Source organism: Heptranchias perlo, chromosome 6, assembly GCF_035084215.1.
Source record: "Heptranchias perlo isolate sHepPer1 chromosome 6, sHepPer1.hap1, whole genome shotgun sequence".
NCBI classification, from domain to species: domain Eukaryota; kingdom Metazoa; phylum Chordata; class Chondrichthyes; order Hexanchiformes; family Hexanchidae; genus Heptranchias; species Heptranchias perlo.
The window spans coordinates 37,909,711-37,929,259 of NC_090330.1; the positions used below are offsets into that span (position 1 = coordinate 37,909,711).

The 19,549-nt window shown below is 41.1% G+C and overlaps 1 protein-coding gene across 1 annotated transcript in view; it reads left to right on the forward strand.

Moving 5' to 3' along the window:
• Positions 1 to 19,549, forward strand: part of gucy1a2 (guanylate cyclase 1, soluble, alpha 2) — a 139,908-nt gene that overhangs the window by 34,101 nt on the left and 86,258 nt on the right. Inside the window, exons 3-4 of the mRNA XM_067985423.1 lie at positions 5,818 to 5,936; positions 9,844 to 10,562. Coding sequence (XP_067841524.1) covers positions 5,818 to 5,936; positions 9,844 to 10,562 — 838 coding nt within the window. The remainder of the gene's footprint in view (positions 1 to 5,817; positions 5,937 to 9,843; positions 10,563 to 19,549) is intronic.

Below are 19,549 nucleotides of genomic sequence, written 5' to 3' on the forward strand. Positions count from 1 at the left end.
TGAGGATTGTGTTGAGTGGTATTGGTGTGGTGAGTAATGTGGAGGTGAGGAAGCGCAGGTAAGTTGAAGATGAACTTTGAGTGGGTGTGAGGAGTGATGTGATAGAGTAGTGTTGGCAGCGCAGAATGAGTTGGGGGTGGGGGGCGGTGATGTGGAAGACGGAATGTAGGAGAATGAGTAAGTGTACTCACCTTGGCTGACCTAGTTAGGTCATTGAAATGCTTCCTGCACTGGACCCAGGTGCGGGAGATGTTGCTGCTGCTAGCGACCTCCTCTGCCACCTTAAGCCAGGCCTTCTTGGTAGCAGAGGCAAGCCACTTCCTCCTGTCCGCCAGGTAAAACACATCCCTCCTCCTCCTCACCCCATCCAGTAGCACCTGGAGCGAGGCATTGTTGAATCTTGGAGCAGCCTTTCCCCTGTTGCTGCTCCATTGTGGTGTGTGGGTGTTTGCTCCAGGAGCAGCCATTGGAGGACTGCCCCTTTAAATAGAGCTCCGCCAGCTGACAGCCTGTGATGTGGGTGCGCTGTCCGCCTGCTGCGCAGCTTTCAGACGGCAAACCCGGAAGCCACGTTAAGTGGCTTCAATTGACTCGCGATCGCGTGGAAAACGGACATTTTTTATTGGGTGGGTTACCCACCCGCCCAATCAGTCCCCGCTGCCATCCCGCCTCCATGCTAATATCGGGGCCATAATCTTTTTCACTAGTGAAACCGTTTACTCATTTATTCACTCCCATCATACCAAAATCTCTGACTCCGAACTTACCTCTGTCCTATGCCGTCATTTCAATCTCTTTTGTTGTTAGTTCATCTCTGCTTTGTCTTGGAAATTTGCTAATGTTCATTTTATCTCAAAGAAAGGTGATACTCTTTTCCTTCAGACTATCTCCCGATTGCTCTATGAATGGTCACCTTGCTGTCAATCACACAAAAAAATTCTGTGAGCTGTATGCCTAAACGAATGTTGCGGCTACAGTCAGCTACCTCATGAGTCTCTTCGGCTGAGAGTAATGGCTGTGGCAACCCCAATGAACTCAAGGCTGAGGCTTGTCTCAGAGGCACAGACCTCTAGAAGAAAACATTATTACAGGCACTTCAAATGCAGAAAATGTTATTCTATAGGCATGTTTATTAATTTTTTTGTAAATTTTGTAATTTTTTTGTCTTTGTAAGTTACAAGCCTTATTTCCAATAGTATGTTCTCAGCTTAGTGCAGAATCAAAGATGGCAGTTGAAAACATTTTCAAAAGATATTTAAGTGACTTGCTTGGTTCACATTTTTTGTTGGTACCTGTTGCCAGCTGCCTATTTTTGATTCATAGGCTGGGAATTTCCTTGGAACTCCTGCTTTGCCACTGTAACTTCACCAGAAGTGCGGCGAAAATCCTGGGCATAGTTTTTTGAAGTTCATGATTGGTGGTTAGAATTTCCTCTTGCTACTTGCTGATTGCTACATCCCCTCTCTGTTTAGTTGTGATTTGTTGCTGCTTAACTCAAATTCCATATTCATAAATCAAGTGTAATGCAGAAATTTGCACTGAGACAGGTAAGATGCCACAATTGTGACAGACAAAATGTAAGCTAGATGCGAAGGGGCCAAAATTCTGCTGGCCCCGCTTTGCTGACCAAAGTGAGGCGGACTAGGATTTAATTGTGGCCAAGGCCCAAGACACCGAGCCTGTTCCAAATTGTGAGAATGGTGTCGTCTGCAGGCGTCTTAAGAGTGTTTCAGTAGTACGTGCTCCAATCCACCCTTGAAAGACCGAGTGATCCAAGGCTTGAGGCCTTTCCTGGGGCTGAAGAAAAATGGAGTCTTCAGCTAGTACCTAAGAAAGGGAACGGATCTCCTTTGGAATTGATTACCTTTCACCTCTAAAATTTTGGGACCTTTCAAAAGGTTTCAGTGGAGTTAATACCAGATCTCACTACTGCAGAAAGCCTAGAGGAGTATAGAAAGTGCAGGGGTGAAATTAAAAAGGAAATTAGGAAAGCAAAGAGAGGGCATGAAAAAATATTGGCAAGTAAAATCAGGAAAACCCAAAGATGTTTTATAAATTCATAAAGAGCAAAAGGATAACTAAGGAAAGAGTAGGGCCTATTAGAGACCAAAAGGAAACTGTGTGTGGAGGCGGAAGACGTGGGTATGGTTCTTAATGAATACTTTGCATCTATCTTCATAAAAGAGGGGGATCATGCAGACATTGTAGTTAAGGAGGAGGAGTCTGAAATATTGGATGGGATAATCATAGTGAGAGAGGAAATATTAAGGGGTTTTGAAAGTAGATAAATCACCAGGCCCAGATGAAATGTATCTCAGGCTGTTAAGAGAAGCCAGGGAGGAAATAGCAGAGGCTCTGACCATCATTTTCCAATCCTCTCTGGCTACAGGTGTGGTGCTGGAGGACTGGAGGACTGCTAACTTTGTACCGTTGTTTAAAAAGGGAGAAAGGGATGGACTGAGTAATTATAAGCCAGTCAGCCTAACCTTGATCGTGGGCAAATCATTGGAAAAAATTCTGAGGGACAGTATTAATCGTCATTTAGAAAGGCACGGATAAATCAAGGACAGTCAGCATGGATTTATTAAAGGAAAGTTGCGCTTGACTAACTTGATTGAATTTTTTAAGGCAGTAACAAGGAGGATCGATGAAGGTGGCGCGTTTGATGTAGTCTACATGGATTTTAGCAAGGCTTTTGACAAGGTCCCACATGGCAGACTGGTCAGAAAAGTAAAAGCCCATGGGATCCAAGGGAAAATGGCAAGTTGGATCCAAAATTGGCTTAATGGCAGGAAGCAAAGGGTAATGGTGGACGGGTGTTTTTGTGACTGGAAGGCTGTTTCCAGTGTGGTTCCGCAGGGCTCAGTACTAGGTCCCTTGCTTTTTGTGGTGTATATCAATGATTTAGACTTAAATGTAGGGGGCATGATTAAGAAGTTTGCAGATGATACAAAAATTGGCCTTGTGGTTGATAGTGAGCCAGAAAGCTGTAAACTGCAGGAAGATATCAATGGACTGGTCAGGTGGGCAGAAAAGTGGCAAATGGAATTCAATCCGGAGAAGTGTAAGGTAATGCAGTTAGCGAGGGCAAACAAGATAAGGGAATACACAATAAATGATAGGATACTGAGAAGTGTAGAGGAACAGAGGGACCTTGGAGTGCATGTCCACAGATCCCTGAAGGTAGGAGGACAGGTAGATAAGGTGGTTAAGAAGGCATTCGGGATACTTATCTTTATTAGCCGAGGCATGGAATATAAGAGCAGGGAGGTTATGCTAGAACTGTATAAAAGACTAGTTAGGCCACAGCTAGAGTTCTGCGAACAGTTCTGGTCACCACATTACAGGAAAGATGTGACTGTACTAGAGAAGGTACAGAGGAGATTTACGAGGATGTTGCCAGGACTGGAGAATTTTAGCCATGAGGAAAGATTGGATAGTTTGGGGTTGTTTTCTTTGGAACGGAGGAGGCTGAGGGGAGATTTAATTGAGGTGTATGAAATTATGAGGGGCCTAGATAGAGTGGATAGGAAGGACCTATTTCCCTTAGCAGAGAGGTCATAACCAGGGGGCATAGATTTGAAGTAATTGGTGGAAGGATTAGAGGGGAATTGAGGAGAAATGTTTTCACCCAGAGGGTGGTGGGGGTCTGGAACTCACTGCTTGCAAGCGTGGTAGAGACAGAAACTCTCATCGCCTTTAAAAAGTACTTGGATATGCTCTTGAAGTGCTGTAACCTACAAGTCTATGGACCAAAAGCTGGAAAGTGGGATTGGGCTGGATAGCTCTTTTTTGGTCGGCAGAGACATGATGGGCTGAATGGCCTCCTTCTGTGCCGTAAATTTCTATGATTCTATTTCATCTGGCAAGCGTTCCACTGAGGTCTTATCAGGGCATACTGGGTGGAGTTCCCTGGGTAGCCCCCGGAGAACTCCTCAGACACGTCCCTTTTGGGGAGTAGTGGGCAGATGGAAAATCAGCCCACAGTTCTCCTGCTGGAAGATGGCTGTATAGAAAAAATGGGGCGGAATCCTAGTGGAACCGGACAATCTGCCCACTCTCGGCCCTTGATCTGGCCTGGAATTTTGGCCCCAGTGTTTTTATATATAATATATAGGTTGTTTCTCATTTAGCCTGCAAGTTCACTGTCCCTGTTCACGTCCAAACATTATACATGTTGAGAGGTTTCATTTGAATTATTGCAAATGCATTCTTTAACAGTCGTTTCTAATCTAGTACTAATGGGTAGGAAGAACTTTCGTATTTCTAATTAATTTGCTACGTCGTGAGATATCATTATTGTGCAAAGTGTGTCAGTTAGTTTAGTCTAATCACATTCTTTGTGCATGAATTAAAAACATGCCAAACAAATGGGAAAATCTGACTCCCAGTAAACTGAGAAGTGATTAAATGGATGGCAAAAATGTTTAAATATAAAACTTTACTCTACAAAATACCGTGTGGGTCCTGGCATTTACCAGTAAGGGAAATTGAAGGGCTGCATAGTCTCTGGCACATCCCAGTGATGTGGAGATGCCGGTGATAGACTGGGGTGGACAAACGTAAGGAATCTTACAACACCAGGTTATAGTCCAACAGCTTTATTTGAAAATCACAAGCTTTCGGTGGACATCTATAGAGTGTATTTGTGGAGGTATAGAGCAGGTCGTGTTCACATCCTCTCAACTGGAGGTTTCAGGCTAGATGGAAGCAGAAAAGAGGATAAACATAGAAAATAGAAATAACGGGAATAGAACTTACACAAATACCCCTATAACATAAAGTTTAAGAAGAAGAATGCTGTAGCTTATAGGGCTAATTCCAGGCTCTCAATGGGGAAGCCATGCTTTAAGGGAGCATGGGTTAGAGATAGGGCTACACCACTGTAGCCCTGATTCTCCAACCTGTGCTCCCTATGGGTGTGGCGTGCACTGAGAATGTGGCATCGCGGAATTAACTGTTATATCTTAAGATGGATATTGTTTTCTGAAAAGCTCACACTGCTACAAACATTGTGCGATGTCTTTGTGTTGAAGTAAATAAAATTCAAGAATAAAAAAGTAAACTGAAATTCTTCAATAAAATGAGACAGTGGGGCTGCTAATGCCATCCTGGTGCAGCACTGTTGGGAGAGCTGCTGCTTACGCGGCATTGAGTTGACTTTGTGTGAGAATGCAAGGCCAGCTCATTTCAATATTTTAGTGGAGCTCCTAACACGCAGTGCATGACGTGTTGGGAGCACCATGGGGGTTAGGGTGTTAGCAGCCACTGAAGGGTTGTTGGCTGACTGTTAAGTGTTATTTTGTCTCCATTGAAGAATAGCTCAGTAGACCAAGGTAAGGGTGGCCCGAAATACAGAGGGACATTTAGCCATCTGGAGTGCTACACAAGACGCTCCTGTTGCATTGCCGACAAATATTTTCTGAAGCCTTAATGAACCTTGTGCACATCTGTGTGCAAAATCCCAGTACTCCAGTCACTGACCACTGCATTAGTGCATGCTACACGCATCAGTTGTGAAGTAGGCCTCACCTTTGCAGTTGATAAAATGGGGAACTGGCACCTTATGCATTTCAGCATTAGTAGCCTCAGTAGGTAACATAACATAAGACAAGTGTGGAAAACCATGTCACCCAATTATCCTTTAACTTCTAGCACTGTACCATAGTGTAGGCCAATCTTGTGATACTTAGGGTATTTTGCTGTAAGTGTTTTGCTCTGTCTTTGTACACTCACCCATATATGTGTGTGTGTGTGAGTGTGTGTGTGTGTGTGTGTGGTGTGTGTTAAAAGCTATAAACTAATATTTTGTTTCAGTTACAGAGAATTAGAAAGAGACCAACGAGTGTCGAACAGATGTCCCAATGCAGATCACTCTGTCAGTGAGGAACTGGAAGATGTCTCAGGAATATTGCAATGCTCAGCAAATGTTCTCGGTAGAGCTGTTTTGTTACACTATATGTCACTTAAAGGGACTGTTTTAGCTTGCAAAAGAATCCTTTAAGGATGGGTGCCATTTTGGTTGTATCCAACATGTGGCTAAAGCTTACAGTTTGATTTCAGGTAGTAACTATTTTGATTCAATAATTTCACATACAGCATTATAGAATATGGTTTTGATGGTGATCAACATTATTCTGAACTGCTCCCTGTTGGATACCTTTAAAATGGCTCCTAATTCACTCAATGCAATTCTTGCCTTGTTTACTCTCCATGTACTTCAGCTCCTTTAAAACCTTACCTGCTTTACATAATTCAGTTAAGTGTAAATTCACTATTACGACAAACTGGCAAACACAACAAAGCCTTTTTATGATCATACTCAACTTGTGGGCCACCTAAATTATCTTAAATGGGATTATATAACTAATGGAGAGGAGCAAAAACAGATGAAAATGGAATCAAGAGGGAAACCCAAGCAAATGAGAAAATCTGCCTTTATTAAAGATGATCGAATAAAGATTTGACCTAGCTAGGGCCAGAAAAATTACAGAACATATAGAAACATTAAAGGATTCAAGAAAGACATGTTCCAAAAGAAAAAATGTCATTGCCATTAGCCCCTTGCATTGAACATTGATATCCAGTGAGATGCTTGAGCTCTGTAACTCCTCTCCATGAATTCCAGTGAGCTGACTCTAATAAGAACTGTAAAACAAAAAATTAAAGAAAGAAAGAACTTGCATTTATATAGTGCATTTCATGACCTCAGGATGTCCCAAAGAACTTTACATTCAATGAAGTACAGACATTGTTGTAATGTTGCACACAGCAAGGTTCCACAAATGAGATAAATGACCAGATAATCTGTTTTAGTGATGTTGGCTGAGAGATATGTGATGGCCAGAACACTGGAGAGAACTCCCCTGCTCGTCTTTGAAATAATGCCATGGGATCTTTTACACCCACCAGAGAGTATAGATGGGGGGACCCCTCAGTTTAACGTCTCATCTGAAAGACGGCACCTCCAACAATGTAGCACTCCCTCAGTACTGCAGTGGAGTGTCAGCCTGGATTATGTGCTCAAGTCTCTGGAGAGGGACTTGAACCTATGACCTTGTGACTCAGAGGCAAATGTGAGCCTAAGCCACGGCTGACACCTCATTTACAGCACAAAAGGAAGCCATTCGGTTCATCATGCCTGTCCAGGCACTTTGCCAGAGAAATTCAAAAATTGTCTCACTGCCGTGTTCTCTCCTTATAGTACTGTATCTTCCTCTGCTTCAGATGTTTATCTATTCTTCCCCTAAAATATGGAATAGTCTCTGCCACAACTATTCCCTACGGCAAAGCATTCCATACTCTAACAACCCTCTCCATAAAAAAATATTCTTTTAACATCTCTCCTCACTCCCTTAGTGGCAACTTCAAATTAATGGCTCCGCATCACTGACTCCTCAAACAGACGAAATAGTTTTTCCCTCTTCCCTTTTCACTCTATCAAAACTCTTCATAATTTTAAAAACTTCCACTAAATCTCTTGGCTTTCTCAGCTCCTGTGGAAATAGTCTGTGTCTCAAGTCTTTCCTTATAATTATGGTTTCTCATCTTTAGTATCATCTTGTTTAGTCCATGTTGTCTGCTTTTTATGGACTTAATGTCCTTTCAATAAGGGGGAGCTCAAAACTGCACACAGTACTCTGTGGCCTAACTATTGCCTTGTATAAATTTATCATTACTTCTTTACTCTTGTACTCTTTGCTGTTGATAAAAAAAATTATATTGGCTTTTTAATGGCTTAATCTACCTATGGATAAATATTTGGAAAAGAAAAAATTAAAAGGGTATAAGTAAGTGGCAGGGGAACGGGACTAAGTGGATAGCTTTTATTGAGTGCCAGCATATGTGCGATGGGCTGATATTATTCTGTGTTATAAAATTCTCTGATTTTACTTGGACTTTCAAGGGATTAATGAATAATATTTCATCTTTATCACCTAGGTGTAAAGCATTGCCTGGGTGGAGCATTGCTAGACATGGAGGATTGCATGCCTGTAATGGAACCCGCCCAATTTTCTTTCCGTTCATTTAAGTGAAAGAAACATCGGGTGGGTTCTGTGGGTGTGTGATCCTCCCTGCCCGGTTTTTCTCTCTGCGCTCTGCCCAGGCAATAAAGACAAAAAGCTACTCTAATGTATTTGAATTCCTAGGTTACCCTGTTCCTCCGCATCCTTCAGCAGCTTACATTTCTGATGGTAAAACCAGTTTGGAGATCAGTGTGTAATGTCTGACTTAATATAATTATTTGAAGAAAGTGCAGTATTATCAGATGTATTTTCTGTGATACTAGACTTAAAGGCTTTAAGGGGAGGACACTTGTGTGTATTGACTGCCTCTCATCAGTTCTAATACTAGACCAAAAACTTGGAGCTGTTTAGAAGACCCCAGTGGTAATTTTCTGAAGCATATCTGAATTTACAGTGCAGAGTTACCAGAATGATACTGGAGCTTAGAGGGTCAAATTATGAGTACAGGTTGCATAAACTTGATTTGTATACCCTTGAATATAGAAGATTGAGGGGTGATCTGATCGAGGTATTTAAAATGTTAAAAGGATTCGATGGGGTAGTTACAGAGAAATTATTTCCTCTGGTGTGGGAATCAACAACAAAGGGACATAAAATCTGAAATCTGTCTCTGAAATGTCTCCAATGCTTGAATGTCTTCTGTGTGTGTGTCAGTGACCAGAACTCAATGTAGTACTCAAGGTGTGGTTGGACTAAGAGCACTATATGGTTTGAGTATGACTTCCTCTGATTTGTTCTCTACTGTTTTGGCTATATGGTCAAATATTCTATGTATTTTGTTGATTGCTGCTTGGACTTGCTGAGCTTACTAAATTTAGGTCTCTTTCAACATCACCCGTAACTATTTGATATAATTCATGGACTATTTACGCTGCCCATTTTTCCCTAAGCACAGTAGCTTGTATTTGTCTGTATTTAATTTCATTTATTTTTGTTTTGCCTATTTACATATTTTATCCAACTCACTTTGCAGTTCCCAGATTGCCTGCTCAGAATTAACTACTCTTCATAGTTTATTATTGTCAGTAAATTTGACCAATTTGCTATGAATTTATGAATCTAAATTGTGATGACTTTGTGGGACATAGAGTTGCATCACAATAGTTCACTGTTCTACCTCCTAGTATCAGACTCTTCTTTTGGTGAAGAGGACATTAAGAGAGGATAGGGATGACTCATGCAAATGAGCAGACAGGGACATATTGCACTTAAAGCAAATAACTGTGGATGTTGGTTGGTACAGTAGCTTAATGGCCTTTCACATTCTGGACCTCGTTTTGAATCCAGTACAGAAGATTGGACTAAAATTTGTACTCTGTCATTGCAAAGATTCTATGCAAAAAGAGTTTGGACAGTGCAAGCATGGGGCCACAACTGGTTTATCCGCCAATCTCTCTGAAAGAGTTTAGAGGATTACTGGTATGGGAAGTGGAAAAATTCACACTGAGGAATATGGGCTGTTTTACTGAGGTAGGGGTTAATTATGTCACATTGCTGAAATAGTGTCTGCATCAGACATTCCCAAGTAAAGTACAGCTGGTTATGCTATACCTGGCCTGGGAGTACTTGATACTGATATTGCATAATGTAAATTGGAAAACTGCTACACTCTCCAGCACTGACATTTGATAAACATAAGATCCTCCCCTCAAAAAAAAAGAGATAAAAAACATTTACGTTGTAAAGGTTGGAAAATTGTAGCATTGTGGTGTTATGCTTTTATGCAGCTTATTTGTTTATCTGATATACTACAATACAAAAATTGTAGTTTTATTTTGTATTTCTTGTCATCATTTAAGCTGTTCGTCCTTTTCAGGTTTGAAATTTGAAGAACTGCAAGAAAAGTTTGGTGAGGAATTGTTCTGCATCTGTTTTGAAGAGAATGAACGGGTTCTGCGGGCAGTGGGCAGTACGTTACAGGACTTTTTTGGTGGGTTTGATGCTTTATTGGAACATGCAAGAACATCAAGTAGTAAACAGGATGGGTTTGAGTCCCCTTCTTTCCTATGCAAGGATCTAACCGATGGTACTTTGATGCTTCATTACTTTTATCCACAGAAAATTGTTGGATTTGCAATGCCTGGATTGATCAAAGCTGCAGCACAGAAGATCTATCAGATGGAAGTTGATGTGGAGCAAGTGCTCAATGTTCCTGAAAAGTTGTCTTCAGATGGCACAAACCAGAGTAACTGCCTTACCTTCATCATCAAAGTATTTGATAATGCAACTAATATGAAAGTACTTCCACGGGGACTAACCAACTCTCCATCTGATCTAAAGATAAGCATCACCACTTTCTGCAGAGCTTTCCCATTCCACTTCATGTTTGATCCGAGTATGCTGATCCTTCAGCTTGGAGAAGGGCTCAGGAAACAACTGAAATCTGAAGCTCATAAGGTTCTGAGATTTCAGGACTGCTTTGAGATAGCTTCCCCAAAGATTTGCTGCACTTTTCAAAGGGTTCTGTCAAAGCTGGCCACACCATTTGTCATTCGAGCCAAGCCAGATGGAACTGGACTAGAAAGACACGACAAAGTAAGTGCAAGATATTGGATTTCAACCAGGGCTGCCAAGAGAGGACAAAATTCCTGAATTTGGGAATGAAGAAGAAGCTAGCCATTTGGCAATTCTGAAGTTATATCTTACCTTTCACATATGCACAGGCTGTGGGTTGGACACTAGTGGGGAGAAAAGATCTTTACATCTTTGGCTCACAAAATCAATCTCTTGGCAACCTTGATTTTCTTGTGTGTATTCATTCTGTGTTTCACAGCTGATGGTCACAGTTGTGTTATCTGTTCAATTATTTTATTTTTCTGTCAGCTAAAAGCTTGTAGAAGAACTCCATCTTTTCTCTCTTAGTTACCCTGCTCTGGAGTGTTTGTAACTGAAATTCTTTGCCATAGAACCAATGTCTGGGCAGAAGGTGTCTATATCACATCATATTGGTAATGTCTTCAACTTATAAACAGGCACACTTGTGTGCTATGGTTCTTTTACATTTTTATGTTATGTGGAATTTTACTCATAAATAAGTAAGTGGATAGTTATTACAATACAGAAGAAATCTTTTATTGAGGGTAAACATAAGAATTTCTAGGAACAGAAACAGGCCATTAGGCCCTTCCTTTTTATCTGCCTTTTAACATAGAGCTAATTCAGTGATCCCAGCTAAAATGTTTCCATGATTGTTGTGAGGCTCAAATTGTGAATTGGCAGAACAATGAGCTGGCTCCACCAGATAATGTGAGGCTGGCTCATGAATATTATTATCATATGCCCCCTGCATAGCTTGAACTTGCACTGGAGTGAGACAAAGGGGCTCCTACAGAATGCCATAAGCATGCAGCCCTTAAAATTAAAGGAATGTGACCATTTAAGGGTAAATTACAGCATATGAATAAAAATGTTACAGTTTTTTCAAAGGCTTAAAATGCATTTTGAAATGTTTTCAGTCTCTTTAAAGACTGTGGGGGGAAGAAATGACAACTGGGAATGATAGGACAGAAAAACCAACATGGAGGCAAGAAATGGGGTTGGCAAGTGATGGAGCAGCAATGCCCTGCCCCCCACTGGTTAGATGGCTGGCAAAGTAGATGTGGTTAAGGTGGATGTGAGGAAGGTTGCCTTGTTTGGAACTCCAGAGCACCCTCCTAGAAGACTGCAGTGCACCATACCTGCCAGGAGATGGCAGCTACACTCAATCCTGTCTACAGTGTGTGTATAACATGGGACCAGTTGCAGGAGAAGATGGTGCATTGTATGGTAAGACTATCCAACAATACCACATACCTGGTAAATGGTCCAAGACTGCATAATGTAAAGTGTTGCCCAGCAATCCATTTTACATTAGGGTGTTTACCCATGTGAAGCTCTCACAACATCACATGATAATTGTGGATGAGGATGGCCATTCAGCCCATCTTAATTCATCCATACAGAGAGATCTTAATGTCTCAAATGTAGATGTGATTAGCAATGCCAAAAAGGGTTTAATTGCCCATTTCATTAACTTCTCCAGCAGTTCTATGAAAATTGAAAGTCCTTTAAATGGAACACAATCCTTAGATGTGCAAATTCCTCGTCATAGTCTTGCAGTCTCACAGTTGAATGGAACTTGAAACATGATGTGATTATTATCAGCTTTTACATTATTGAATTCTTGCTCCTGACACCTCCTTGGAATTTAAAATGAACTGGAGAGCTGCAGCAAAGGGACAGTTTTTAACCTTCAAAATTCCATTAATTTAAGCTGGCTAACCAGCATAGCAAAATTACAGAGGAGGTTGCTTTTGGACACTTGAAGAGGAAAGGCCTGAGCACACAGATTTCAGATAGCAAGATACAGGTCACCCATCCAAAGACCAGCATTTAACAATTGGGATGAAATACAAATGTAGCTGGTTGTTCCATTGACCTTCACAAAACCAATCAGCATTTTGAGTTCTGGGCCTCATTTAAATGTAATCAGCAAGCTACGGGCACCAAACAGGGTCCCGATGCAGCTCATCGAATATCAGGTGGCCCAGAGGCCGAGGTGGGGGAGGGGTTGTGAATGCGGACGGAGAGGCAGTCGGGGTTGGCAGTGGCCCAGGTTATTTTTGTAGGGCCTGGAAGAGCATTTCCTTAGAAGCTGAAGAAAAACTTACAAAGTTTTTGCTTCAGCCTTTTCTGGACCTCAGATCTGCCCTCAGAGCGGCAAGGCATCTGATTTTCCTCCTGGGGGACTGGGTCTGGTGCTGAAGATGGGCTGCCTGCCCCAAATATTTTAATGACCCCCATTCCCGCAAAATGTGATGGGGTCTGTGTCCATGAACACAAGCGCCCAGCAGCTCTGCTCTGCTGCAGTTCAACCAGCAGACTGAGACTTCCATAATTTTGGGATCCAGATTTTTAATAACATAGAGAAATGTAAACACAACAGGTTGAAATGTTAAATCTTCCGATTTCCATCTTCTAGCTGTCATTTGGAAATAATAAATCATTTTGGAGAACTCACAAAGCTATTTTTCAGGTCTGTCATTTTAAATTTTCAACTCAAGTCAGGTTTGTGTGCATGCAACTGGACCCCTGACAAGCTGACGTTTTTATTTTTGTTTCTGAATGAAGAGAACTGCAGATGTAAGAACTAAACAGGAATGAGCTTCATGCTGCTAGAAAACTTTTTTCTTCCCAAGTCGTTTGCTGTGGAAAATGTGTTTTCCCCCTGCTGCTCAATCACATGCACTTTTCAAGATACTTGTGCTGTGCTTATCACAGTATGCAACAAGTAAAAAAATTCCTTTTCAGGCTTTGCAGTTCCCTTCAACCAGGCCTTCTTAACTTTCACTTTATCAAGGAGCCGGAGCTTCAAACACCTCGGCTATCTGAGTGTGCAGTTGCTATGGCGCTGCCATTTTCCAATTTTCTCCTCTTTTCCTAAAGGTAGTGGACGAGCCGTTTGGTGCCCGCAGCTTGCTGGTTCCATTTAAATGAGGCCTGGAACTCAAAATGCTGGGCTATAGTTCCATTGGTGCTGACGATACCACAATTGGACATTTTTTATTGTTGGGGTGGGGAAAGGATATCACAATCGAGTCTAATTCATTCCTTTAGCAACATCTGCACATATGCACAGGGCCCACTGGTTAGTAATCAGGATCGTGAACTCTAACTGATTACCCCCCCTCCTTAACTCAAGGATGTTGAGGCCAACTGTAGCACCCCCACTGCTGCCCCAGTTGAGATCAGCTAATTCAGCAATGACCTGGGATTTAACCTGGGACCTTCCTGGTATGTACAGTTCATTACCATTTCCATATGGTGCACTGAACTTTCGGCAATTCAAATTTTATATTTTTATTTTTAATAATATTATCAAGTAATTTGAAAAAATGAACCTGCTGCTGATAAATGTGAAGGGTACGTTTTCCTACCATTATCTTAATTATGAAAACTAAAGTCGTTGTATGCGTATTATTGGCTACTTCATACAAAATAAGATTTCATTCGGATGATAATTTATCCACTTTGGTTGAACCCATATCTTACTCATTTCACTCAGATATCTGAGTAGGACTGGATCTGTGAAACTTTCTTCATGTTCTTTCGAAGAGTCCTATTCTCGCTGCAGATTGATTTTATTTCCTAGGCAGTTTGTGATATTTATGTAATGTGGAATGAGACATGAGGCAGTGAATTAAGAAATTGTTCAAATATTTTCCCTCTGCAATGTCAGACACTGTGGAAAGCATATAGATAGTTCCATTAATATGGAAGTCAATGTTTTATCATTTTATTGTTATTCTACAGATGGAAATTAGCATAATGTTAGAGAATTGTTTTCCCCAGTTTGCATAAAATTTGCAGAATTCCTGTTGGTTACTACTGTGGTTATATTGATAATACTGAAGTGTAGTTTAAGGATAACTTTCCAAGGCTTTTCTGTCCATGCAGTCAGACTATTGACAAGTGTGGGTCAGAAAACCGGGGCTATAACCTTATTGTCCTATCTCCAACTTGTGCTTCCATTTACTATGGCTTTGCTCTGGCAACAAAATTAAGGGGTAGATTTTCAACTTGCTGCCTGGGAATCAATGGAAATGAAAATCGGGCCATTTCTATAATGGGCGGCCGATTCAATTTTACGCCCGGGTGGCAAATTAAAAATCCACTCCTTATTTGGATTAGGCCACAAGCCCCAATGGAATTGGGGTGGGGTGCAATGAACAGTGACCCCACTGGACCTTTCAGGGTCAGTGTCATAATAATTTGGGCAAGTGCCAGGCATTGGAAATAACACTGATTGTGAGCTTGTCTGTTGGGGACAGAAAATAGTATGCTGCTGCAGAATTTAAAGGTCTGGAGCGGTTTAAAGAACTAGGCATCATCTCAGTAGTTTATGCTGCACCGAAGAAACTTCTGTGAACTCTGCTGCGATGGGCATGATTTATTGATTCTGCTGCAGTAATGCTGTTGCAGGAGGTTAGGAAGAGAATGGAGGCCCTTTTTGGAACAGATAGAGTGCACCAAAGGGATTGAGTATGATAGCCTTAGTAACCTAGAGGTAATGAGTTCAAATCTCGCTATGGCATGTTATGAACCTCAATTCACTAAATCTGGTAAATTGTAGGCCAACACCAGAAAAATGAATCATGAAAGCTGCTGTATTGTTGTAAACATTTAACTGGTTCAGTAATGCTTCTACCGTCTACCCACTGTGGTTTACATGTGACTCCAGTTCCACACTATGTGGTTGACTCTTAATGACCTCAGGGCAACTATAGATGGGCAATAAATACTGCCCTGCTAGTCCCACCCATATTCTGTGAACAAATTAAACAAAAACTAGCAGTGGCATGATCTCTTACTTCCTACCTATGCATTCCTTCACATTCTCGCCTCCTTCCCATGTATGTCCATGACTATGCATTAGTGTGGGTTGTTAATACAATTATGGTAGTGAAACTGCTACATGCTCCATTGGTGCTGCAATGAAGAGAATGCTTTCCTGGTGTTGCTGCAAAGGAGAGCTATAGACTCAAGTGTCACAACTGTCAGTTCCCGCACATCCTTGGAGGCTGACCTCAGTGCCTGCGCTTAGGTAAGATGTTCCTCGAACATCCTTCTTTTCAGGTGAATACCCATAGTTCTGGGTCCCATGACTCTGACGTCATAGCCAGTCTCCTCCTATGTCTCTCCTGGGAAGGAGGCACAGCCACACTCAGTTTCCAGTCCTCCGTCTCCCTTGTGCTCTGTGAGTCATCTGGTGCTACATCCTCACTAGATCACAGGCCAATTGTTGTGCCCCAACTGCTCCCCTGACTAAGATCAACTAACTCAGCACAAACTAGAGATTGACCAAGTAACCATCCTACCCATGGAGTCAGCACGGAGAGCTCAAAAATATAGACTTGTTAAATTTCTTTGAAATATACAGTAACCAACAATGAAAAAGCAAACTGGAGAGAAAAGAACACAACAGCATTGGAAAGGCTTCATGGTCAGATATAAACAAACCACCCACTACTATCTGTAAATAATCCTTTTTTTTTAGATTGAACGTAAGTGTAGATAATGATTACACCCAGTAAGTTTCCATAGCACCACAAGAAAGAACCAATGAGATTGTTGAAAGCTTACATAGCTGTATTTTTTTTCCAATGATCTAATAAAAGATTTTACCCTGAACATTGAGGCACTTGAATTTTGAGACTAACACATTACATTTTTGATTTTAATTATGAAAAAAATTAAAGCAAAGATCTGTAACCAAAGCCCAAACCAGATGAGTACTTCAAAATAGCTTTCCTTTAGAATTTGTGACTGTGCTGTATCACAGCTTTGAAATAAATTAATTAGTACGCCATTCAGTGAAGGCATTGAAGCTGTCATTATGGTACATTTTTAGCAATCTTTTAAGATTTTTTTCTCTGTACAGTGTATTTGAAAAATGCTGCTACAATGGAGACTGGAGAATGCAAATCAGATCCAAGAACAAAGTTTCAATCTATGGTATCTCTTTAATACCATGATACAGCAGAGGTGTCAGCCTTGGCTCAGTGGTAGCATGGTTACTTGAGTCAGGAGGTTGTGGGTTCATGTTCCACTCCAGAAACTTGAGAACAACATCTAGGCTGACACTTCAGTGCAGGACAGAGGGAGTGCTGCACTATCAGAGGTGCCATCTTTCAGGTGAGATGTTAAACCGAGGCCCCGTCTACCCTCTCAGGTGGACATAAAAGAACCCATGGCATTTATTTTAAAGAAGAGCAGGGAAGTTCTCCCCGGTGCCCTGGCCAATATTTATCCCTCAACCAATATAAATGCAAGTCTTTCTTCTTTCAGAAAAATGAGCATCACCCTAAACCAAGGATATAGTTTCTTTATAGATTAGTCCTGTGTTTAACAGGATTTAACTGTATACAGTTAAAGTTGTAGCTGCAGAAGGGAAATAGAGCTTAAGATAGAGTGTGATACAAATATAACAGATTTAGTTAAACTCTGAATGTAGAGTGCGTTGTTTTTAAAAAAATTGCCAGACATGCAGGGTTGGCTGTTCTCAGTCAAGATGGTGATATGGATGTTACAATTGATCTGAGAGAACCTAGGTTGGGGAGAGGAAAAAATCATCCAGTGTTTCCACTTCTAATTGCTATTCAGTGACTCCTGCTGCAAGATGTGCATATGTGGATATAAGCTGAGGCACAGATAAACCTTGGCAGTGATGCCTTCCATAGTTGAGTAGCATGCTGACACTCATATTCTAGGCTCACACATGACAATGACATGGTTCCATAGTGCCTCTGGGAACCGTACCGTAGCACGAGGGACCTCCTACAGGACAGAATGGGAGAAAAGGGGTGAAAAGTTGCAGGACAATTAGTAGATGATGCTAATAACAATAACAGTGATTTCAGTTATTACATGAAATATTTTGGACTTAATTTGTTTCAAGCTGGCATGAATAAAAGTCTTTTTCGAGGTAAGCATATGATAATTATGTTCCGTCACCACCAAGCCGCTAACACACAACTTTCCTATTTGCTGCTTAATTTACCATAACCAAGTGGGTGTGGTAACTTCAGGCCAACTAATGTATTAGTAGCTGCATTCAGTAATTATACAATGTGAGTCAGGATTAGGAAAGGCACAGGATTATTAAATATTCAAAGTGTTAGCATTTTCTTAACTCCAAACATGGTCAAAAACAACCTCTATGCAAATCAGATGTAAGCAGATTCCTGACATTGTATAGGAACATGTTATCAAGTCACAATTCATCCCTGACTCAGAATGATTTTTAGAAATCGACTGCACTAGCATAAGTGATGGATCTTTTTAGATCACCTGGGATAGTAACATGGCCAACTCCCAGAGACATGGTTTTGTTATATCCTTCCATAGTTGCCAGACTCTAGTTTCCCACTAACTACTCCCTCAGTCTATTTTTAAAACCCTAGTGTGGCACTGCTTAGCAAATTCTTCATTGATCTGAGCTCTTCTACTTGAAATGATAGTTGAAATGTGTAATTAAGCAATTATGCAATTAACAGCATCTGTGGATTTGCACCTGTTTGTGTATAGCAGCACCCGGAGTGAATCAGTAAGTAATTAACTGTGATGCGCACGAATAAAGAACTGTGAAGCTAGGTCTCTTGAGATCTCTTGGAGTTTATAAATCCCATTCCACTCATTACAGTGTGGCTGCTTTTATATTTGCATCTTTGTCCCAGCTGTAGGCCCGTAGAGCCATGTAAAACTAGGTCTGTTGTCTAGATCAATGAGCTGGCTTGTGGATATTGCCCTTCTTGGAATCCAAATTAAAACAAGACCAATATAAAAGCTTTACTTTTCAACCTTGCTGATGTCCTACACTATAGACTTGGGTCCTTTCTCAGTTTGATAAAAAAGCTAAAGTACGGCTGGTGTTAGTGTTGTATTTTGAATGCTTTTCCTCTAGATTTATTTTCATATCAGTGCAACTGACACCTGAGGTACGATTACATCGAGTTACAGCGAAACTACAGCACAAAAACAGGCCATTCGGCTCAACTGGTTTATGCCGGCGTTTATGCTCCACACGAGCCTTCTCCCTATTTCATCTAATCCTATCAGGATACCCTTCTATTCCTTTCTCCCTCATGTGCTTATCTAGCTTCCCCTTAAATGCATCTCTGCTATTTGCCTCAACTACTCCTTGTGGTAGAACGTTCCCACATTCTTACCACTCTTTGGGTAAAGAAGTTTCTCCTGAGTTCCCTATTGGATTTATTAGCGACTTTTTTATATTTATGACCTCTAGTTTTGGACTCCCACACAATTGGAAACATTTCTCAATGTGTACCCTATCAAACCCTGACATTATCTTAAAGATCTCTATCAGGTCACCCCTCAGCCTTCTCTTTTCTAGAGAAAAGAGCCCCGGCCTGTTCAGCCTTTCCTGTTAAGAATATCCTCTCAGTTCTGGTATCGTCCTTGTGAATCTTTTTTGCACTCTCTCCAATGCTTCTACATCCTTTCTATAATATGGAGACCAGAAGTGTTCATAGTACTCCAAGTGTGGTCTAACCAAGGTTCTATACAAGTTTAATATAATTTCTTTTCTTTTCAATTCTATCCCTCTAGAAATGATCCCTAGTGCTTGGTTTGCCTTTTTTATGGCCTTTTTAATCTGCGTCGCTACTTTTAGTGATTTGTGTATCTGTATCCCTAGATCTCTTTGCTCCTGTATCCCACTTAGACTCTTATTATCCAAGCAGTATGTGGCCTCCTTATCTTCCTACCAAAATGCACCACCTCACACTTACCTATATTGAAATTCATTTGTCAATTATACATCCATTCTGCAAGTTTACTAATGTCCTCTTGCATTTTGGCGCACTCTTCCTTTGTATTAACTACACCCCCAATTTGGTGTCGTCCACAAATTTTGGAATTGTACTTCCAATTCCTGAATTCAAATCGTTAATGTAAACTGTGAACAACAGTGGTCCCTGTGGTACACCACTTCCCACCTTTTGCCAGTCTGAGTAACTACCCTT